A 25,859-nucleotide genomic window follows, 5' to 3' on the forward strand; every position below is an offset into this window, starting at 1 on the left:
GAGCATGGTTTCTTAGTCATTGTTCATTGAGCGCGTTGTGTAGTGTTCAGCGAAATGAAATTCTGGTAAACTGTGCAAATTTATTAGGCTTTTCCAGATGTCTTTCAGAATCATTCCTTGATTTCTGTTTAGAGTTTCTCCAGAACGGAATACAACCGCTGCTTCTTTGAAGTTTCTACATAGAAAATCTTCTTCTACATGGAGCTGTTATCCCAATCAATGGTGTGGTTAGAGATCGAGAAGTGATGGGCTAATCCTGAAGTATCTGTTTTGTTGTTGTTCACGTCCCCTATATGTTCTTTATTTTCGAATTTTCAGGCTTCTTGATATCATTGGCCTATGTAATTTAATCCACAGGAACATGGGATGCTGTATACATCTACGTATTTGAAGAAGTCATTAATGTCCTTTGGAGATCTTAAATAGTTTTGACAGGTTTGAGAGTAACTCTGACGTTGAAAGTCTTAAGGAGTTGGGTAACTTTTGTTGAAACTGAGCCTGCATAAGAGATGACAAGGGACGATATATATTGCGCGACAGGAGGTTGTTGCTGCGGAGGGTTTCTATGAAGAATCTTTTTGATTATATTTCTTGGGTAACCGTTGTTTACTAGTGTTTGAGATATGAAAGTGAGTTCATCAAGGAGATCTTTTTCTTCTAAGATAATATTGGGCGCTCTATTTTTAAGCCTATGTATTATGCTGCGTTTTTGCGCAATATTTTCAGACGATTTAAAGTTCAGGTAACGTCCAGTGTCTGTTAGTTGTCGATAGATTGTGAGCTGGATTTGTCCATTCTCTTGTTTCTTTATTAGTGTATCTAGAAAAAGGCAATTGATTATTCTTTTCAAGCTCTACCATGAACTTTATTTTTTGGCTGAAGGAATTTATTTTTGAAAGGAAATCAAATAATGTAGTTTCTATGCCTTTCCAAATATGAAAACATCATCTGTGTATCTCCACCAAATCAACGGCTTTGAATTTACTTTGGAAAGGATGCCAGCTTTTAGTTTTTCCATGAGCAGATCAGCGCAGGGAGGTGATAAGGGACTGCCCATGACTAAACCATCAAGTTGTTCATAAATTGTGTTATTCACTTTGAAATAATTCGATTTGAGGCAATGGCGAAAAAGCTGGGCTGTATCATGTCACCATATTGCGCAAACGCTCAATAAACAATGAATAAGACACCACGCTCCATGCTTATGATGTTACACGTCAGTTTTAATTTTAATTTATTTGATGTTAGTCCGTTCTTATTTTTTACTAGCTAACGTGTATCGTCATACTTGTCCTGAAGACAGAATAGCTGGTGAAACTTGTTGACAATTTGTGTATATCACTTATTAATATCGGTATATAGTCAACGAATAAAACCAAGATAAAACTCAAGTTAAAACTCAAATTTTAATGTAAAGTGACCAAATACAAAACAAAAATGGACATAATAACTTTATAAAAGATAATGGTGTTGTATTTTTTAAATTATAATTTAATAAAAATCTTAAAAAGTAACCATTTTTAAAAAATTATTAATTTTCAATTATATTTCCAATAAAGTTTTAAATGGCATATTAGTATTTTTAATATAATTATTTAATAAGTTTCAAATCGAAGAATAACAGTAGATTGAAGTTTGGAATAATGACGAGTGATGAACTTATCAAACTACGGCTGTTATATCGATTAGTGCAACATAAGATATTTCTGAACTTGTTCTTTAGTAAGTATTTCTTATTCCAAATTATTATTATTATTACTTTTTTATGTGCCTCCCTTCCATATCTGTTAACTGTATAGTAGATAGGTTAATCACCATTTTATATACCGTTTGATTTTACGTGAAAAGTGCAGTTTGTTTTGACTATTTTAAACTCAGTAAGATCTTACCTCTATAAGTTGTTTAATGTAAAATAATGTGGATTCGAATCGTACGTAATCATATTTTTAAAATATTCTCTGGTTTTTACTGTTTGGTTTAGAGTCTTTTAAAATACTCGTCAGTACTGTTCTGAAGTTTATAAGCTTCAATTTTAAAAATGAAATAGATATAAATACATTTTAAAAAAGAATAAATGAAGGCCCGACTAATATTTCGTATCGTCGCCAGTTCAATCAGTTTTCAAGAGATATACATCATCTTCAATAACATCATCTTCAATAACAGTGTCGCGAAAGAAGTTGAAGATGAAGAACCAATAACTGAACATAGAAACATTTAACAAATTATAAAAAAAAAAGTTCATAAACCCAATAATGAAAAAATGAGTTACTCTAACCATGAATTTTAAATACTAAAAACAAAGACAAAAAAAAAAAAATGGTGTATACACGGCAAGCTAGCTACATGACGATGTGCGGCCCGCTTCTTCTAAATCGTGGTAAAATAATAAAATTTGCTCTTATTTGCTGTACTGCGACTAAAGCTTTTTCGAATCACAGGCAAAGGAATCTCATATTCACGTCACAGTGTCCTTAACTATTTGCAGAGAAAAAGGAGTTAATTTAGGAGCTAAAAAGGAGTCTTTAAGTACTTAATTATGTATTCATTTATTTACAGAGAATGCATATTTATTTGTATATTAATACGTTATTGAATAATGTATTCTGTATTTATTTATTGCTTAATTACACAGCAACATTTTATCAATTATTATTTGGTAAACGGTTATCTTATATTTTATATAATATGATTTTACGATACATTATATCACATTATACTATGTGTGTGTGTGTGTGTGTGTGTGTGTGTGTGTGTGTGTGTGTGTGTGTGTGAATATCAGAATACATAAATTAGAATATCGAGGAAGCGCGCAGCCATAAAGAAATTTTATTTGATATCACTTAAAACGGTTCATAATTAAAGTAAATTAGATAACTCAAAAATTATTAAAAAATAAAAAAATAAAGCTTTGTGATTAATTTCGTAATGACTAGAATATTTGGCTCTTATTCTTTCGTTAAATTCATTATTTCCAGGTGCATTGTATGTAATGATGATACAATTGAAAATAATAATTTCAACGAAAAATAAGGTTTATATTATTCTTGTTATTATTATATGAAACCGTAGAAATCCCTGTCATCAGATACGAAATTCGAACCTGATGCTGAAATTATGACGCGCATTCAAAATTTCTTGCCGTTGGTTGTTGATGCTATTATATTTAGTGTTGCGACATAAACAGGTTCAGAAAATAAAATTACAATCATTTGCGGTTGGACTCATGTTTGGATCGCAAATTATTAAATCACTCCTTTTGTTGCATTAATAAAACGTTTTCACATTCCGATGAGTTATAATAATAAGTATTATTCATGAAACGTATTACATGAAATTATGTGAAAGTAAACTCAAGCAGTATAGGAAACATGGCTTTTTAGTATTAATTCGGGATTTAAATTTCTTAAATGGACTTCTATATTTGAATGTGCTTCAGGTGGTGATTTGTTATAATAATATTTTAAAGAACAAACACTTTTAAGATAAAACCAAACCTATTTATTTCGATGCTCTCTCTCTCTCTCTCTCGCACATGATAAATAATAAATAAATAAATAAATAAATATATATATATATATATATATATATATATATATAAATAAGCATCGTATATAAATAACGAGGACGAATTCTCTTTTACAAAAGCTGATTCTTACTAGCAAATTATAAAGATGTCTTGCCACTTGACAAAAATGAAACAAACCAATATCGGTGTTCAACAGGCACATTACTTTCGATACCAAACATCCGAACACTCATTTATTATTATTATTATGTAGCCTCTTTCAGGCAATGCGAAGCGTTTACTGGGATCTCTTCTTTTATATATAATGCATAAAATATTTATCACGTCTTTCTTTAAAAAAATCAGCAAAGGTACACTCCAAATATTCACCAGAAGCCCTGTCCACAGTAATTGAACATTACAGTATATTTGAGTATGTTATTTTATGTTAATATTATGGTACATTAGTGAATAGAATTCTTTCTTCCTGGCTTTTATTATTGTCCGCGGAGCACACTGTCAGAGTAGGGGGATCGATGTCTTCATTTTATATGAAGACATCGATCCCTCCCCTACTCTGATAAAGCAAACTTCAACATCATCTCAAGTTCAAGTTTAATTACCCACGAAGGCATTCACTTTCTTCTGAAGTTTAAGAAAGAGAGGTTCTAGGAACCAAAGAAATCCACAGAAAATAGATACTCCTCCCATGATCACAAAAAGACCATCATAAGATCCCTCGCGGTCTCTGAAATGACCTGTAAATAAGAAGAAATAATAATTTAATCGGTCGTTTTAAATATCACTTGACTGTAATAAAAATTAGTGATCGGCTACATTGGGAAAATAGGGTTATCTGTGGTTTGCGGATTGTGAATTACTAACGTGGTATTCCAAAGACAATTTAAGCTAGAGGGGTGTGATTGTGTGGCCATTTAGTCTACTCCTTGAAACATTCCAACACAAACTGGATGCACTAATGATATTATGATAACACTTCGAAATAAGTTAAAATCATTAACTAAATTAGTGGTTTCACTGTTCTTTCCATCACTTCTATGGAGCTGCTGGAAAGAATAGTGAAAGACGCCATTCGGGAAACAGTTCATATCATACCTTGTTACAAACGCATTCTGCGATGGAATATTGAACACCCATTTAATTTAGTACATATGTTTAATAGAGATTACAGAGATCACCTTCAATCGCCCTACAGGGACGAAAAACCATGAAATGGACAAGGGGCCGACCAGGATAAGTTGGATCATATCAAGAAAGCTGCTAAGATCAACTGCCTCCAAGATCTTTCGGGCAAAATGATAATAAGAGAAGAATGTGAGAAGATGGACTTAGAAAGTACTCAACGCGTATTGAAGGAAGAGAATCAATCAATCAATAAGTTTAATAATTATCACATTCTTTAGAAGGCGAATAATCTTTACATTAGAGCTTATCAATATCCGTTTCTTTTTACCCATTTGGTAAATCCCGCAATGCAAAAAAAGAAAAGAAAAAAAAGAAATTTAAGACCATTTACAAACTGTGACTTCCAATTGATATCTATAGAATTGACATCTATACTGTTCTTCAATGACATGATGGCTGGGTTACTTCATCCCACTAAAGAGAAGTATAGATATCAATATTTAAGTCATTGGTTGTAGATGATTTTAAAGCTTTGAATGATTGTGCACTGCGAGATTTATCAAATGGGTAAGGGGAGTGGAGCGTGCTATCACTAGCATAAGTAAGCATAGGACTATTCTTCAGTAAGGTCATTTATGTATAGAGAAATTTGTATAGATTTATGTATAGAGACACAATATCACAGTCTTCTAAGAATGTGATATTGTTCTTCAATGGGGCGATGGCAATCCTGTCAGATTCAGAGGTACCAAATACAGTTCTGTCTTTTTGCTTGTAATATAAGATCACATTGCATCTACCCGTAACTTAAATAATATCATCTCTCTCTCTCTCTCTCTCTCTCTTTCTCTCTTATCTTTTTGAATGCGAGTGAGCGAGAGATCATCATCATCTTTTTTGGTACAAATACACACTTTTATCTTCCTCACCCTCCATGAAACTTTCCCTTTTTCCTATGAAGTTATTTTCCACTTCTGGCCTTTCTGATAGTCCTGTACACATCTCGAATTCACCGTACCTTAGACTATGTTTTTGGCATTCGTGGTGACGCCAAAATAAAGCATTACATAAGGAACTTTATATGCTGTACAAAAAGCATTACATAACGAACTTTATATGCTGTACAAAACTTTATATGCTGTACAAAAGTTGCTTACATGTTAATAGTAATCTCACGCGTAACTTCCTATTTAGGAATAATGCCATGATTGATTATTAAATTAGGATTCAGTTTAATTTTAAATTAAGATTTATTTACAAAAGATTTTTCCATAGTAATTCTCATTTTCTTTAGTTACTATTAATCCATCAAAAATCAAAACTCTACTTATGAGCTCATTCTGAAACATTTTTAATTTCATACACGAATTCATTTTCGGCACGTGATAGAGGTGCAGTCATGTTCTTGATTGGATAGTTTCAGCTACTCTGAGGAGAACAAAGAGTATCTCGTTACCTCTGGTTTGAACAATTTCAGCGAATCAATTTAAGTGGATCGTATTTTTTTCTGTGTGTGTGTTTGGGAAGGGAGGGGAAATTGTGATTCTAATGACCAATTTGCGAATGTGACTCGTTTCACGACTGCATAATAAGAAGATCGCATCAAATACCTTCACAAGATGGTAACACAATTCCACGGTTGCAGCACGTGAACATTTAAACAGCGAACTTGCTTCAGAATAAACTGAACGTCTGTATAATGGGAATCATTGGGAAAAAATCTCAGACTTGGTAAAATCCGATAATTCGTTTTATGATATCATACGAAGAGGAGGATTTCAGGAATGCAAGTAGCGCCATCATTAATCACAATCTCGTTGTAAATGGGACTTTAGGCTTTTTATTAGAAAAAATTCGAAATATACGACCATATTCTAAAACGATGAGAACTTAGAGGAAAATATATAGCGAAAGGCTTTTATTAACTTTTATTCATTTAATTTTAATGCAATATAACTTTTATTATACGTTACATTTTTAAGACTTGGGAATAAGATACCAGTAAGAGTGTTGAAGAAATTATCTCAAAAAAATTCTGCAATAAGAAGAAATCACAATTGATGATCACGCAAAGGAAAAATTGTTAACTTCAAACCAGATCGGACCATTACTACTGCTTGAAATGAAAACTAAATTGTTATTTTTAAAATTATTTAAAAAAAAAAGAATTAGTATATTTTGTAGAAAACATTAAAAAATAGTTCGTTTTCTGAATTTCGGCTATTTTTATTATTTTTTTACTTAAATTAATTAATTATTTTATTCTTTTTGTGGATTTGGTGTTCCAATAGAGTAAATAATAATAATAATAATAACAATAAGATAAGTAACCAACAAAATAAACAATTAAATTTAAAATATTTTACATTTTTAAATGAAAATATATTTCTTTATTAAACTAATAATGTATATAAAGACGAACTTACCAATTATTGGAGGAAAAGAAAAGCCTATAACTCCGGATAAAAAAGCCATTGAGCCAATGGCAAGTGCTTGCTGATCTTGCTTAATATATTGTCCAATCAAAGGCGGAAACATGATGACCACACATCCCGAAGTAATTCCATATGCCACTGATAGTCCTAACAGCGTGTTAAAATCGCTCGATAAAGGATATAAAACGACTACTACGCCCATGCCAATTAGGCTGATGGTTATAAAAAGTTTCCTTGAAATTATTTCTCTGTCTGTGATCCATCCAAAGCAAAGTCTTCCTATAATATCGCCCACAGCAAGCACTGATAGAATAAATTTCCCTTTACTTAACTCCACTCCTCTATCCAATAGGAAATCTACAATGACCGTCATAGTGGGTATGAATACAAAAATATCAGCTGCCACAGAAATGCTGATTAAGCAAAACATTGGATCGATCATTATTTTCAAAATGTTAATAATAGGTTGGAATGCTGAAATATTTTTCTTTTGTGTGCAAATCACTTCTGAAGAACTCTCTGTACAATTTACTTCTATAACATTTACGTTGATTGGCAAATCGTCCGTCATATTATAGTTATATTTCTTTGCAACTATTTGCATGTCTCCATTCAGTTCTGTTTTAATTTCTGGGTCATTCAAACTGTTGACGCAGAGAGTGATTTCCTGTTTGCCTTCAGCTTTCCCTTGATTTAATGATTCACCGATGTTGTCTTTGTTCCTGGGAATCTTTTGATTCCTTCGTTCTTTTTTAATCCAAGAAGGTCGACGGAGAAAAATTGCGAATGGGATCACGTTCATTACGATTCCAGCAAGAATTAAATACGTACCTCGAAGACCATACTGGCGAAGTGTGTATTCGATTAAAATTGGCAAAATAATCGATCCAATACAACCACCTGTCATGGCGAGGCCTACAGCTGTTGCTCGGTAACGAACGAAATACTGATTTAAAGACACTTGGTATAGAGTGTTGCTGAGTCCGAATCCCACACCTAAAGAAAACATAAGGTAGGTCCAATGAATATTTTACTTGAAAGGAAAGGATAGCAAAAATCATATAAAATAATAATAATAGAATAATAATATTTACGATGATTTTCTCTTCATTTATAATAAAAATCATATTGATGATTATATTTTTCTCTGTATCTCTTATAATACGATGAATATTTTCTCTAAATTTATAATTTGAACTGAGAATGAAGTGATGACGTCACTTCATTCTCACTACTTTTAATAATAAAACCTATTTTAATTATTCCTTAAAAATTTAAAAATAAATGATATAATTAATTTTATAGTTTAAAATATTTTATTTTTATTACAAAATACTTATAAATTTCAAGATAATTTTTCTAAAACTGCTAAAGTAATATAGACGCTTTGATTATTTTTAATCATAATGTTACAATTAAATGATAACAAAGGCAAAACAAGTAATGATCTATCGTTTAGATCTCTATATTTTAATAACTTTGAATTGTAATGAATATAAATTTTTGTATTAGGTATTCTGGAATTATGAGGATTTTAGTGTTCATGAATCATGAGTGATCGAATGATATATATAAGAGTTAACAGGGCAACCCCGTTTTTCGGCTCCCATTGTTCATCAAAAACAGAGAAGTTCGGGATCACCAACTTGGCAGATAAAGAACTCAAAATTTAAAATTGATGTTATATATCACAGAACCAAGAAAGGACCCAATGTCTGCAAAAACAGACAGCAGGGAATTCTACAAGTAATCTACAATAAGACTTTTCAATTCTGAATAGACTAGTATTATCATCAATCAATTAATTATTAAAACCTCTAAATGAAACAAAATTTGAAGAGGTATACAAAAAAATCCTAAGGCTAGAAAAACTACTAAGTGACAACTGGCTGGGGGAAGTAAAACTTTTAGGAAACTCCCCCCCCCCGATACACACAGCTGTCACAGAATACAAATGGATGACTTAAGCGATGAAAACAAAACGCAACCACAACCAGATCTAGAACACTCCCCAAATCTGGAAGACGTTACATCCCAAGAAGCATCAATCAGACATGGAAACACACAGAATTCCAAATAATCTAAAAAGGAAAAAAAAAAAAAAAAGCAAGATCTCCACCACTACAGATGCACCCAAAATAACGGATATGGAAACAGACAATGAACTCAAAGAAAGGATACCCCTAGTCATCTCAAGGAGCAAAGAGCACTCAACATCCTTCGCAGCCACACTAAAAATCATTCGACATGACCTTCACGAAAGCTACTAATACAGAAGAAGGAATACGTATAGGAAAATAGTCAAATTCCTAGACAACAACAACCTATCGTAGCACACATTTACACTCAATAGCGAGAAAAACCTAAAAGTAGTGTTAAAGGGAGTAACAGAAACAACACAGATAGAAGGAGTCATAGAAGACCTCCAATTTAAGGGATTCAGCCCAATTAAACTCAGCTGAATGCACAGAGCTGATAAACCCTATCCCCTAATTTTAAAATTGGTAAAGAACAAAAACACATCTACAACTTTCAGACCATCTGTGATCTAGTTTTAAAAGTAGAAGCATTAATGCATAAATCAACAACAACTCAATGTCACAGATGCCAAAATTTTGGTCACACACAACGATGCTGCAAGGATGAGTTCCGCTGCGTTAAATGTGGAGGAAAACATGCATCAACAGAGTGCCAGAAACCACGCACTCAACCAGCAAAACATGCCAACTGCGGAAGTGTACATCCCGCACATCCAATTACAGGGGCTGCATGGCATTTCCCCTAAACCAGAAGACAGAACTCCAAACGAACAGACCCCCCCCCCCTAACGCAGGTCCTCCCGACAAACCATAATCTCCACAACGAGCGGAAGGACGTACGCTGAAGCAGCAAGACCAACCTACTTAAAAGACCCAAAGTCAAGAATAAACCACTCACAGCAAACCACAACCCTCCACAACACAACAAGCTGCATAGGAGAAATGCTCGCTGAACTCTCGTAAACCAATCCAACTCAAGAAGCCAAGGATATCATCCTAAGACACACAGTCGCTCTTCTCCGAAACCTTTAATGGATAAGTCCAAAACAAAACCCCACTTCGCTACAAATTGTCAGCTGGAATGCCAACGGACTACCCAACAAAACACAAGAACTACAGGAATTTGCAGTAGAAACCCAAGCAGACATCATTCTCATAAACGAAACACACCCACGTCCAAGTGACAAGATCAGAATTTACAACTATACTGCGAGTGTGGTATGAAAGGTTCTCGGCATAACAATGAAAAAATGAATTTATAATTTCAAAATTATTTTTGTTTTTCAACATGATCTCCCTGAAGACTAATACATTTATTCCAGCGATGCTCCAGCGCAAGTATCCTTCCTGTAGTGGTTCTCAGTAAGATCTGCAGAATACCCCCCTCTATAGCTGCAATCACCTCTTGATTCGGAGAAAAACGCTGACTAGTGAGAAAGCGTTTTAGTTCTGGAAAGAGATAGAAGTCAGAGGGAGTCAAATCTGGTGAATAGAGTGGAGGTTCCAACAATTCAGAGTGCACATCCCTTAATTTTTCCATTGCCAAAACCCCTTTGTAGGAAGGTGCATTGTCCTGATGAAAGATGATTTTTTTTATTCTGAAAACCGTGTCTTTCTTCTGCAAAACGACTCCTCTCACGAATTTTTTCGTCTAGTCTGGTTAAAAGATCGGAATAATATTATCCGGTTATTGGTTTACCCTTTTCAAGATAATTAATAAACAAAATGCCTTTAACATCGCAAAACACCAACGTCATGATCTTTCATGTTCATGGAACCGACTTTGTTTCCTTTGGCGCTGAACAACCGGCTTCTGACCACTTATTTGACTACTGTTCGGATTCTTGTGTGTAATGGCGAATCCATTTCCAATCCATAGTAATAAATCAACGCATAAAATCAGTTTTATTCTTGTTAAAACACTCTAAGCACTGTTCAGAGATTTTCATGCGCGTGACTTTTTGATCCGCTGCGAGCAAGAGCGATACCATCTTGCGCAAAGCTTTTTCATTTGCAATTCTTCATGCAAAATATATCCTACACGTTCTTTTGAAATGCCTATAGTCTCAGTAATTTCAAGCACTTTGACTCGTTGGTCATTCAATTCCATATCAATGATTTCTGGTGTTGTTACCCTTTTTGGAAGTCCTTCACGTGGATCATCTTCAAGGCTGGTACGGCCATGTTTAAACTCGGCTGCCTGCTCATTTCTTAGTTGTCGAAAACGAGAGAGAAGAAGGCTCATAAACTTTTATGAACTTCGAATGAATTTCGTTTGGCGTTAAACCTTCTTTTACAAAGAATTTTATAACCGCACGATCCTCAATTTTATCTATTTCAAGGGATGCAGACAACACTTTTGCTTCAGACAACTGTGTAAAACGAACTACCTTGGTAGAATGATTTGCAATTACACATGGATGCTTAAGATAGATATACCAACTTAGAAAAAAAATCGGACCAATAGAATTGCCATCTATGGTCGAGGCCGAGAAAATTTCAGACCACCCTCCTACATACCACACAGACAGAACCTACGCAAGTGGAGGAGGCACCACCATCTTTATCAAAAGAAGCATAAAACATAACGCAATAACACAATTCAAACAGAACACATGGAAACTACAGGAATAGAAATATAACTTATATGGAAAACACAAGCATTTTCATGATCTTCGCAGCCTGCAACCTCCCCCCGCGAATATCATGATTCTGCTTGTGTTTTTTCCATATGTATTTCTATTCCTGTAGAACCCCAGTACCCACACACTACGGTGTAACCGGTCGTCCTGATGTACTCGATATATTAATACTAAAAAACATAGCGCATGGCTATCAAATACAAGCAATTAACAACTTGAGTTCTGATCACAACCCATAATATTGTAACTAGGCACCGTACAAGATACAAATGAAATCTCCACCACTCTATTAACTGGGAACGACTCCAGCCTTCCAGGAATACCTTGGCCCAGTCCCACATATAAACATCCAGTGAAGAATTAGAAAAAATTAGAAAACAGTGACAACCTTTGAAAAACAAATATTAACAGCAATATCACAGGTAACAAGTATACCACACGTGCACCGCCAAATAGACTCCCAGAGAATATACTACATCTATCTGAGATAAAAACATGTTACGAAGATAATATCATAGAACAATGGATCCCCCCCCCCCCAGATAAACAGGCAGTTAACAGAGCAACGAACCAAGTTCGGTATGCAATAAAATATCACCGAAACCAACTTTGGATCAACACGATACATCACCTAAACATAGAAGATCTATCATTATGGAAAATTATGAGATCGTTTCGCTCAAAACACACACACGTACTTCTTCCAATCCAAGGTGAATGTGGAATAGCCTATAAAGATGAAGAAAAAGCAGAAGCATTTGCAGATAGCTTAGAAAGATATTGCTGCCCCAATTATGACCCAGTAGACTTAAACTTCAAAAGAAAAATCCACATCCAAGTGCGTAAAATAACTCAGAACGCCACATCCTAATCCCAAAAAACCCATATGGCCAACAGAAATATATCAAAGCATAAGAAAACTAAATTACAAAAAGGCACCAGATGGAATCACGAACAAGGCGCTCAAGCTGCTCCTACGTAAAAGTATTATGCATCTACTGCATAATACTTTTACGTGGCTTTTACTTTTACTTTTATCAATGCCATCCAACGGCTAAATAATTCCAAAATCAGTAAAACATACACAATTTGCACAGAACTATCGACCTATCACCCTACTATCATGTGTAAGCAAAATAGTCGAACGCGCTATACTTACACAGATTCAAGAGGCACCAGAAAACAATCACATCATACGAGACGAGCAGTTCGGCTTTAGGAAACAGCATTCTACAACTCTCCAAATATACAGAGTCACTGAATACATCACTCAAAGATATGAATGGCATCAACACTCTGGCGCAGTCTTCCTGGACATAACTCAAACATTCAACAGAATTTATCATTATGGACTAATTTTCAAGCTACACCAAGTAGGAATCCCATTACCACTAATTCTACTCAATAAATCATATCTGAACAACCGAAAACTTAGGATAAAAATAAATGGAATCAGATCCGCTGAAATAAAAATCACGGATGGAGTCCCTCAAGGCTGTCTACTATCTTTTTTATCTTCTCCATATACATGGCAGATCTTCCCAAGTTTTACCTATCCATTATCACCCTCTACACTGATGAAAAGATCATCATAGGCAGATCCCCTAAGATCACAACTGTCCATAAACAAGCTGCAGATAGCAATCAACAAATTAGAGAATTCGTACAGCAAATGGAGTATCTCAATCAACCCAAGGAAAAGCTCCGCCGTACTATTCACCAGACGTAAAGCAAAACCGAACACAACCACACAAATGTTTAAAAAATTATCCCTTGGCACAATTCAGCATCCACTGGATATCTTCAATGCATACATAATTAGTATCTCCACTAAAGCCAATCAGACCGTAGCATAGCTATATCCACTCTTGAATAGGAAAATCGAAATCCTTCATCGCAAGAGAAAGCTGATACATCACAAAATGCTCACAAAGAGAGGGTAAAATACCCACAATCAAGAACTCAGATAAAAGGATGAAGAGTGAAGGACTCAATCCATCACTCAAAGAAGTGATGTTCCAAGAAGTTCCAAGTTTCAAAACAAGTAATGTCTTTATATGTATGAAATTAATTTTGATGAACTGTATTCAAGTATTCCAAATGATAATCACACAATCAAATAACAGTGCTGTTCGGTTCTTTTGTTTAGTCTACAATTTTGTGTTCAGTAATATAAAGATAATTGTAGTGAACTGTACGTGCGTCAGAGAAATCTGATGAGTACACGCAGCTAGTTAAACTAATGTTAATATTATTATAAGATAGTGCGCAATTGACTAATTCTATAGGAATATAAAATGAATTCACATTTAACTTCTTATGTCAGTCGTTAGGGAATTTACAGCTTCAACTATTTCTATATTATATAACAGTTATTACATATAATTGTATATTATATTATAGGTGTTCGCGTTGTCCTGTGATAATGGCAATATGGCGATCTGTGTGCTAACGTTATCCTTGAATTGAAAATAAAATAAAAAAAATTGAATTCTATAACTATTTGTAAAATTGTCATGGCTTTATTATCGACTTCTAAATGGAAATGTTCCAAGCAAAGTTGAAAGTCATCAATGGATTCACTTTGGGCAGTGAACGTTGATAAAAAAAAGTAATAATTCTATATAATCTTGTTTGCTGGGACGAAATATGAAAAGAAGAAACTACTGTTAATATACAAATTAATAGTAGGTCAAAATACGGTGATGACAAAGGAAATTCAACAATGGTTAACACCATGAAATCTGCTAATTCTGAAGATTAGCAGATTTCAGCTCTAATTTTGAGCTCGTAATCGTTCAACTTACTCTCAGGGGCAGAGTGGTCTGAAATAGTGATATTAATCGGTGATTTAAAGTCTGGTCCTTATCAAAGGAAGAAAATTCAAAAATTGGGGAAAAGAAAGGAAATAAAAGGAAGTGATATGTGATACCTTAGCTATCTGAAGTATAATTATGGGTTTTTCTCTTTCTTTCTTTTTTCTTTTCTTTTCTTTTCTTTTCTTTTTTTCTGGTTATCCTTTAAACAATTAGCAATTAAAAAAGGATTTACAAAGAAATGCAATTTAAAGCGAGGTTAAAAAAAAACAGTAAAACAGCGAATGAGAACGCGATCTTAAAATCAAGAAACAAAATCAGAAACAGAAACTACTACTGAACCCTGGCTTGTAGTAGTAGAACAAGGCAGATGGCTGTGAGCAGATTTAAAAGCTGAAGAAAATGACGAGCGTTAAATATCCACAGCTCTGACTCCTCAAAAGAGTTAATAACGGAAGAAAAAAAAGAAGGAAATACAAAGAAGACATTTGTAGAAATTGTTTTATCTTGGTGTACTACACGTTAAAGATACCAAACAATTTTATAAACTTGGTTTTAATCCTTTTTCGAAGTGAGCAAACAAGCAGGTAAGTCACGTTTGCGCCTGAAGTATTTTCAGGTCTTAGGAAACTCGTGATAAAGGTGGAGTAAGCTCTGATCACTTTCCTTAGTATCTCCCATAATGCAAAGCACATCTCCTTGCGGATATGTATGATGCTATGCAATCAAGGTTGAAACCGGTCCGGATAGTGGCCCTTCCCTTAATGCACAGCATCATACATGTCCGCAAGGAGATGTGATTCGCATTATGGGCGATACTAAGGAAAGTGATCAGAGCTTACTCCACCTTTACCACGAGTTGCCCTAGTCCTGAAAATACTTCAAGCGCAAACATGACTTACCTGGCTGTTTGCTTACTTTGGAGAAAGGATTAAAAGAACGTTTATGAAATTGCTTGGTATCTTTAACGTAAAGAAGACATTTATTTAGATTGTCCGACGAACATTTACACATCAATTCGAATAGAGAGAGAGAGAGAGAGAGGGAGCGATGTCATCAACCGCAAATTCCTGAACCAAAGGAAGACAGAAGATACTGGCCGTCTGTAACAATCCCAGAATGACATGATATAATAATGTATAAATATATATAATAAAGCACTTAGTACAGAGAAAATTGCTCTCAGATGATGGCTGTATAAAAGAATTTTACAAAAGTTAATGTCATAAGTTGGGACACTGTTCATCAGAATAATCAAAGAAGTGCTTGAAACACAAGCAAGTCTCAAGAAATTCAACAGGGGAATGTATCACCTTAATATCAAAAGATTTCCGTTAAGAAAAAACTAGAACACACTAAAAACAGAAATATCCCATTTAATACAAGCTATAAAATTGTATGAAAAATTTCATCAACATTATACAGAAACATCTATAGAACTTTGTATCGCATATCAAATATAATAAAACATTTGACTGCGCAGTAATACATAACAGATAACATATCACACGTAAGATGTACTATATACTGTATATAAATGATATCAGTCAACAAGTCATGCTTATTACAGAAATTCGATATTGAGAAGGCTTCTCCAACGGCGAGTCCCATACATCTTTGAATTAGAAATAAATAACACACGTAGAGCTGGTTGAAGATTTTTATGCAAATACTGAAAGTATAGTATTACGATTTTCATACAGTAATTTGCATATCCTTCTGCCGACAAAGAGACTTTCTCTCTCTCTCTGTCTCTCTCTCTCTCTCTCTCTCTCTCTCGAGAGAGAGAGAGAGAGAGAGAGAGAGAAAACCCGACAAAGAAACTCCCTCTTCAATGAAATCTGACAAAATCTCATTGTATGTTTATTACCAAATAGAAGAAACTTAAAATACCTGGGAATATCGAGAAAAAAATTACTTGTCAGTATTAAGAATTAAAATTAAAGCTCTGTACATATATGAAGAACAATGGAAGGAACGGTGTGAAGTAATTTCCAGAAAATTATACGCAGGTGACAACGTTCTGTGAGAGAGAAAGCAGGGTTTACAATATTTATCTAGCCTCCAGATTTAGTAGTACAGAATACCCAACATCATGGACAATGGCCAGATGAAATTCATATTTGCAATCTATATAACATTGGGGTCACAATCCAACCCCCCCACCACCACACAATACTGTTCCGTGAAGTAAAAGCTGTAGAACCAGGCCTAATAAACATATACCTGAAAACACTGATAAGCAGAGCCATAATGGCAGAAAAATCACATATAAAGTCATATCACAGATAAGAAATTGCCTTTCTACAAAAATGTCTTCCTAACAAATTCACGAATTCTCACCATGAGACTAAGAAACGATCGTCTAGAGCAGGCCTGCACAACTTGATTGCCTTTGAGGGCCAAACCCAACTTGGACCACCTGACCAAGGGCCAGAATACCTAGGACATTGAATCTTAGACTAGTCCACTGCTGCTAAACTTAAGTAAATTTGTTAGTAGGTCTACAGTAAATACTAATTAATATGCATATTTACATTTTTTAGAGAGTTACAATTAAAATTATAATCAAAGTATTTACAAACAGATATAGGTGAAAAAGTTTTCAATAAAAACATTTAAACATAAACACAACGTTTACTAATAATTTCACTGAGAAAATAAGTGTGACATTCTCAATGAAATATCAGTGACTGAATGTCACAATGTGACACATTGCATTTCTTTGTGGCCACTATTTTATCAAAGTTTGGTGTCATGTTTGAAGTAGCCTTTCTTAATATGGACTCTAAATTGATATCACTTAAAGATGAACGTTGTTTGGTTTTGTTCAAGTTCATGACCTACAATGTTTGTTCACAAGTGTGTGTGCTCCCAAACATACAAAATTCCTGATTGGCAGTATCCAACAAAATTTTAAATTTATCCTGATCCAAAATAGAACAAAACTCTTATCAAGTACTCTCCCTATGCTTGACCCGATAGTTTTCAGAACACTGGAGATCAATAACTTCCATCTCGAGTTCGACAGGTAGATTTGCTGCTTCGACAGAAAATGGATCCTCAATCACTTTTATGCAGACTTCATTACTCAATGGTATTCTTTTCTGAAACTCCTCGCTTAGAAGTGATATGTGCTTCTTATATTTTCCACCCACCATTGAATGACATTCTGATGAAATATTCTGTCGATAAGTTAAGAAATGTGACATATTCCCCTCTTAGCAAGTTCATTTTCAAACAAACTGAATTTTATTTTGAATGCCTTATGAGAGACATTAACTGAAAAACAAACTTTTTTTTCCTTGAAGCTGTAATGTAAGGTCATTCAAGTGACCCAAAATGTCATACAAGAAAATTAAATCTTGATTCCATTCTTCATCCATTATTTCTGGGAATTTTTCCATATCTTCTTGAGATTCAAAAAATTCAACTAGTTCATTGTTTAGAGCGACAAAGCGTGATAAAACTTTACCGCTGCTCAACCAGCCTACATCAGTGTGGTATGGTAGATTCCCGTAGTGGGCATCATTTTCTTCTAGAAACGCCTGAAGCAGTCTGTGTTAGAAATCCCGAGCTCGAAAATAGTTGACCAGAGCAAATACTACTTTAATCACATGATCAAATTGCAAAACCTTTGAACATAACACCTGCTGATGAATTAGGCAGTGCAATTTTGTCGATGGTTTACCTGTATACTGTTCAATAAATGCTACAGCACCAACATTTTTTCCGCAAACATGAATGGGACACCATCAGTGCAAACTGCTACTAAATTCATGAACTTTAAGGATAGTTTTTCGGTTAGATACATCTTTATATTTTTTGCGATCTCCTTTCCTTTCATTGAATACAAACCAGCAAGCTCCTCTGTCACTTCAAAATTCTTCTTAACGCCTCTTACATATATTAAAAGCTGTGCAGTATCTTTCACGTCAGTACTTTCATCCATAGCAAGCGAATAATAGACAAATTCACTAGCAATTTTTGCAAGTTATCTTTATGATCCTCGGCAATATCAGCCACCCTGCGCTGAACAGTCATACGGGACAAACTGATATTTTCAAAATTATTTTTCTTATCAGGACACAATTCGGAAACGGCAATCATCAGACACTTTTTTTATCAACTCTCCCTCAGTAAATGATTTTCCAGCACAAACAATTTCTTGTGATATTTTTAAGCTTACTTCTGTGGCAACTTAATTTGTAGATGTCACTTTTTTAAAGGCTTGTTACTCACCGCTAAGAACTTTCAATAACTTTGCTGCTTTTATTTGCTTTTCACTTGCATCCAACTTGCCAAGGCTAGGATGTTTCGATTCAAAATCACGTCTCAAATTATACTATTTCGGCACAGAGATAGATTCCCAGCAAGCAATGGACACCAATTTGTCCATAAACAAAGTAAAAAAATATTTGCTTATGCACTCAGAGTTAAATGCTCGATGTTCCGAATCTATTTTATGCTTTTTACTTAAGCTCATTGTGTCGAGATTCGACTGACAATATTAATTACAAAAAATTAATGATGAAAGACTCACAATAATGCAGGTTATTATGTAATGTGTTGCTCCAGCTACAACCAACCACTACACTGCCAACTGTGTAATACGATTCGTTCTCGTTCGTAGACATCAAGTCGTTATCACGGAGATGTAATTTTGATTTTCCCGCAGCGACACTAGCGCTAACAAAATCTCGAAGCGATTGTAATAATTTGTTATTAAATAAGACAGTGCGAATAACTCCACATGCAATTTATTGTTGAGTTGAAAGAAACATGATCGTGACATTAATCGCATGAACGTAAACATGCAGAGTCTTAGTAAAATTTAATTGAAATCGTGTAATTTCATATTCCCTCGCATGATTAATTAATTTCAATTAGGCAGACGAGCCAAATAAATAGCATTGTGGGCCGCATGCGGCCCGCGGTGCGTATGTTGTGAAGGCCTGGTCTAGAGTGTTCTTCGAAAAGAATAGGGATACCGGTGTTTACCAGAAAATTTTAACATGGAGAAATTACTACAAGCCAAATCAAGAGCAATATATGCAAAACTTATCAAATTCATCTTCCTCATACCTAAGGACAGAGAAGAGGCGAGATTAACAAATCCCAGATTAAGCAATGTATTTCGACTTCGGATGAAGTTCTTCAATTTACAAAATGTTTTTTTTTTTTGTTTGTTTGTTGTTGTGGAGTGCTTCATGTTTCATTCTCAAAATGTGGATTGTGGCAAAAAGCATGCATACAATTACAAGGCTCGCAACCTGTCACTTCTACGGAAAGCAGGAATCGCTTTACCACGTTAATATATCAAGTGTAATAAATGTAGAGTACTGTGGCTACCCAATCAAAAATGAAAACATATTATCCTAGTGAATCAGAAGAAGCTAACTCTACTGGTTATTACATTTCTGTATTCCACTTGAACGTGACGGTGTGATAATAAAAATAATAATGAAAATATTAATAATAATAAATTCTAGTTATCCTAATAAAATTCCTCCAGCATCTACAAGAATTAATATGGAACTCTATTCTTTGGAAAAAGATGACACCGAAGATTGGTGGTCATTAGGATTTCACTTCCCCTTAGAAAAACTAATTCAATCTATTTAACCATTTGTTAAAAAGATGGCAATTTAATATCATCAATAATCAAAATACTAATGTTTGAAACAATAGGAATGATAAGCCATATTTTTCTCAATATTTTAGAAAATGTATTTTAGGAATATACTGAGTTGAAAATAATTCCAATATATTCCTCTAATACCCCGTTTTTAAAGACACAGCACAATTCATGAACATTAAAAAAAATTTATATAATCAGAATCTCTTTATTATTTTAGAAGTCATAAGAAGCTCTATATTATTTTATGGTAGAATTTATGCAAAAATATAGCTATTTATTTTTAAAATAAAAAATAATATAAAGATATGATTAAAAGAACAGTAAAACAACTTTATTTTATAATACAGTACTGTGTAATATACAAGGATCGTTGCGAAAGGTTGCTTAAAGCTCATGAGTTTCCAGTAGTATGATGTAATATATATTCTTTCTTTTTACATTAGTTTAAAGCCCGACGTTGAATAAAACGAAAGTTTATAAGAGAGAATGCATGTATACAATTACAAGGCTCGCAACCTGTCACTTCTACAGAAAAGTAGATTCCCTTTACCACGTTATTATATCAACTGAAATAAATGTAGAGTACTGGCTTTACTGTAACAATTCCATCTATATCTTGGTCTTCCTCTAGTTTTTTTTCCCTGCCAACTTGGCAGAGAACACTTGTTTTGTTAATCTTTCCTCTCCCATTCTGTTTAAGTGACCATACCACCTGAGATTAGCTCTGCTGACACATTCCTGGATGCTGACAATGTCAAGTTCTTTCCTAATACTCCATTTATAATACCCCCGTTTTCAATGATGGCATCAATGGCAACATCAATGATATTGCCATTGATGCCATCTGTTCACGCCCCTAATCTTTCTCAGAACTCCCATATCAGAGATCTACAGTCTTTGATTAAGTGTTTTATTTCTAACTAAGCTCCCAGATCCAGAAGTTAAAATTAGTTTGAACACTGTTTTGTATAAATCTAATTTAGTATTTGGTATTTTCTTTTTCATTTCATATAAATTTATTCAGCTGACTTCCTACCATACCAGCTTTACGAATGTTGTTGTCTATTTGCCATCTTCATTAAAAATTATGCCTACGAAGTTGATATGTTTTACTAGTTCTACCAATTTAATGTTTCTGCCAATTTTCATTGTCTTTGTCTTTTTATTACTAATTTTCATACCAAATCTATTACAACAGCTATTCAATTTAGTTAGGAAATCTTGCAGACTTGCACTGGATTTATTTAAAAGTAGAACATCATCCGCCTAAAGTGATGAGCGTAAGTTTGCATCTCCAATTTTGAGATCAGATTTAATATCGCTTTCCTTCATAATATTATCCACATAGATACTGAATAATAGTGGAGATAATATGCACTCTTTCCACAGACTGATTTAATATCGAAGCATCTTTCTGTACTTCCATTCTAACTGCTGACTTACAACTTAAATAAAGGCTATATATTGTTTGATATGATGTCCTATTTAAACCACATAACTGTAGTATTTTGAAGAGCTTTCTCCTTCACACCTTGTCACATCTGCCTTTTCCACTTCTACGAAATAAAAATACTTCTTATATTTTAAAAATTTCTCCACTATTTGTATTGAAATGAATCTGATCTGACAATCTCTCTCTTTGGCCAGAATCCAGCTTGTTCTTCAGCAAGCTTCCCTTCCACAATTTTTATTACCATTTCTCAGATGTACTTGCATAAATCTTACCAGGAATACTCCGTATGGAAACACCCCTCTGTATTTCTCACATTTAGTTTAATTTCCATTTCTGTTTATGGGTACTATGAGAGCTCTACTCCAATCATCGGGAATTCGTCCTTCTGTCCAGGCCTTATGAATTATGCAGTACTGCCACTGCAAGACTTTTATACCTCCATACTTGAGCATTTCTCGTTGAATTTCATCTACTCCAGCTGCCATTCCATGGATTTATTCAGTTTAAGTTTAAAAAATTTTAAGTTTTTAATAGTTTTGCTCTAAATTTTGATATCTATTCCTGACTGCATTCTTATTGGAAGTTTTTTTTATCATCATGCTGACACTACCTGTTTCATTTATCAGTCGTTCAATTAATTACCCAAGACATCTAGAATATCTTTATCTTCAGTTTTCATGTCCACTTTATCATCTTTCTTTCCTTTTACGGTACTTCTTCCTCCATTTCTAAGCTTTTTCAATACTCCAGAACAATTCCCTCCTTACTGATATTTATTTTTTATGTTATTACCAAAATCTTCCCATGAGTTTTCTTTGACTAATTTTAGAAGGTGCGTCACTTTTTTCTATACATTCTCTAACAGTACTAGCTGACTTACTTGTTTGATATTTTAGATCTTCTTCTTTTCCTTGACTGCATCTTTAACTTTCTGAGTTTACCATGGGGGTCTGATTTTTTCTATCATTACAGACAACTTTATCACATGCCTCTCTGATTGAATCAATCAATATTTCTTCCAGGATTTGCCACTGAATCTTCAAGATTTGGTTCCAGTTTTCAAACTCTCATTTTTTTTAACGATATTTATGTATTTGACCATACCACCTGACGATATTGAGTCTGCAGTTCACCTTAGAAAGCTTCTCAACTTTGATTCGTTTTAACTTTATAACATACTCTTCTTTTCAATATGAAATTCAATTTTATCCTTCTCAAAACTAAATAGGGATTACTTCCAATTTCAAATTATCTCTATATTTTGGTGTCCTGAATCAGGGGGAAAACATCGCTATCAACAATAACATGAACAATTAGACTTTCTTTTTTCTCGCATCTTTTCTCAATGTGAATTTGTGCACAGTTTTATGTGGTAACATGATGTTTTTATAACCAGGCCATATCCTGAATATAACTCCTGTATGTATGTACCATTATTATTAGCTTGTTTGCTCATTTCTTCAAAATTTCCCATTATATGACTGACAAACATTTCCAATTCTGCTATTCAGATCTCCGGCAAGGACCAGCTTTTTTCTTTTATTGTGTCAGCTGCCTTCTCTAATGCCTCAAAACATTCCTTTATTTATTCCTTGGTAGGACATTCTGTGGGACCATTGAAGGTCCAAGAGTAGGACCTTCTATCGTCCCACATAAATCTACCTGATATGGCCTGCCATTCAAGAAGATAATTCTCGTATTTATTGTTGAATACTATAGCTACTCATTCTTTTCTCTGATTGTTATTGCCTGAGTATAACATTCTCTATTTGTTGCTTAAAAAAAGACCTCACTTGAGTTTGTCTTCTTTGTTTCAGTCACACATATTATGTCGTTCTGGTACTTATCCAATTCTTCTGCTAGTTCCATTTCTTTCCAAGTTGAGTCGTGTTATGTTGATAGTACCAATTTTGCACGCTGTTACTGTTGAGTTGGGATGTGTTCCGGAATTTTTACCGCTTGCTGAATTTTCGGTATTTACCCTGGTTCCCAGCTCATTCACGTCCGTTTGGTATCCACGTAGATACCTAACGGAATGTACCACGAGACGGCAGTGATGGGAAATTACGTAGGAAGCCTGGGTCGGTTCTCGTCATTCCTTAAAAGGATACATGGAGGTCTCCTCGCAGTTATACAGCTCTGACTCTTAAGCACCCCAAATGCATTTCATTGAATAAATATTTGAGTTTTAAAATATTCATTCAACGAATAAATATGCACAGATTTTCAAAAACGATCATTTATAATCAATGCTGTCATTTTTTTCCTGCAAAAACGTCACTGAAGTTTATTTATTATGAAGCGTATTTCAGCATGAGGAATTTTGCAATGCACATTAAGGCAAGAAAAAGTTTTGGAGAGGAGAATATGAAAAACGTTCTTGCCCTAATGTGCCGTGCAAAACTCCTCATGCTGGAATAAGTATAATATATAATACAATATATCATAATATATTCAGAGAATATATTCTGTTTAAAATCATAATATATTCTCTGAATAAATTTTCACTTTACACCCAAGATGCAAATAAGAATAAGCTTTGAGACCTAAAAGACGAGCGTAGAAACGCCCATATACTGTGAATGCCTTTTTCGGTCCCGCTGTGTAACATCACAGTTTGAAATAATGTATTTGCATGCAGAACTTTATAGGCATACGAATTTCATGCGTAGTAAATTTCGATAGCAATTAAATACGCAGTTAGCTTAAGAACGTCTTTTAAATTATGCAAAAACGAATTCTAAAAAATTCGGAACAAAAAGAAAATTTTATTTTCATTTATTTGATAAAATTAAAAACAAAAATTGATTTTCTTTCACAGTTATTCATTATCTAAATACCTGACCCTGTCCTACACCAATTACTTCAAATTGTGTTTCATAAAAATTCAATACTTACATTGAACCTTACAAAAATCTACTCACCATGCACGCCACCCCAGAGAACGATAACCCAAGTAATATTGGGTGCGAAGTAACAAAGTCCTGCTCCAACAGTGGCAATTACACCTCCGATTATGGTAGTTGTACGAACTCCATAGCGGTATCCCAAAATTCCAACCAAAGGACCTGTGAAAAATAACTAATGTTATGTAGAAATTTCATATAATTATTATAAGAAACTTTATATATTTTGTAATATATTTTATATAATTTTATATGATATTATATATTTTATCATATGTACAAATATTATACAGAAACAAAATTAATATTAGCAAGTATTACAAATTACTTTTAAAAAGATGAAAATATAATTTTTCATTAATATACCAATCAAATTTCTTATCATTGCTCGAACATTGAAGGGCAGAGTAGCTTCTTCCCTTGTTACACCATATACTCGTATAAACTCCACATATAGAAGAGCTCCCATCCGAGCTATCCCAGACATTATGAAGATTGTCACCCAGCAAGAAAGTGCAACCACCCAGCTCCATGCTTGATCAGGACCTGGAATTTTTTTTGCCTTTCCTTGACCCATAGAGAGAAATAGTGAAAGAAAAAGAGAGATACTTCTTCACACCCAGATGGTCTGAGAACGAATGGCAGCAGTAACGAAAGAATGAGTTGGTTTTTTAATCCCAGCCACTACATCTGAAATTATGCAATATTTAGTTTGTTGGGCGTTATAAATTTATTTCAAGGTATCTTTTACAATACTAGTTAAATAATATATCATATAATCCCCCATATCTTTGTCACGGGAACACAGATAACATTCTGTCTTCTTAATTTCTTGTATAAATTACGTGAGTTGACCCAGAGGCGTAGCTAGAGGGGGGGGGGGCGTTCTTCTTCTTCAGGCGACACTTTGAACATTTTTGAACTTTTGCAGTTAATTCTAAAATACAGTCTCGAGAACTAAGTTCCAACTACTGTAATACTACAGCGAAGTTTCCTCACAATTGCTGTAAGTGTTGCTAGTTGTGAGAGGTGTTTTTTTAAATAAAATTGATTAAGAATTACCTACATTACTATGAAATAGACTTCGACAATGTCATCGACGATTTTGCTAACAGAAAAGCAAGAAAAATATCATTTCAGAATGTTGAAATTAAAGGTTTTACTTCAAAAATAAACATAACGTTTTAATTTATTTCCCTATACATCGTTTTGAATTTTTGTTTTGTAGTATTTTGTGAGTATGTATTGAGAGGGGAGGCAAACTGAGGGACCT

At 34.0% G+C, this 25,859-nt stretch overlaps 1 protein-coding gene across 1 annotated transcript; it reads right to left on the reverse strand.

The window, feature by feature from the left end:
* Positions 1-3,730: 3,730 nt before the first annotated feature.
* LOC150109963 (monocarboxylate transporter 12-like) lies at positions 3,731-25,068 on the reverse strand. Its single transcript, XM_090416092.1, has 4 exons — positions 24,953-25,068; positions 24,605-24,748; positions 7,081-8,085; positions 3,731-4,266 (listed from the first exon to the last, which is right to left on the reverse strand). Exons 1-4 carry the CDS (start codon positions 25,053-25,055, stop codon positions 4,124-4,126), a joined length of 1,395 nt encoding a protein of 464 aa, XP_090272218.1. The 5' UTR covers positions 25,056-25,068; the 3' UTR covers positions 3,731-4,123.
* Positions 25,069-25,859: the final 791 nt, after the last annotated feature.

This window comes from Typopeltis vanoorti, chromosome 1, assembly GCF_054136105.1.
Source record: "Typopeltis vanoorti isolate ZY-2024b chromosome 1, IOZ_Tvanoo_1.0, whole genome shotgun sequence".
Classification (NCBI taxonomy): domain Eukaryota; kingdom Metazoa; phylum Arthropoda; class Arachnida; order Uropygi; family Thelyphonidae; genus Typopeltis; species Typopeltis vanoorti.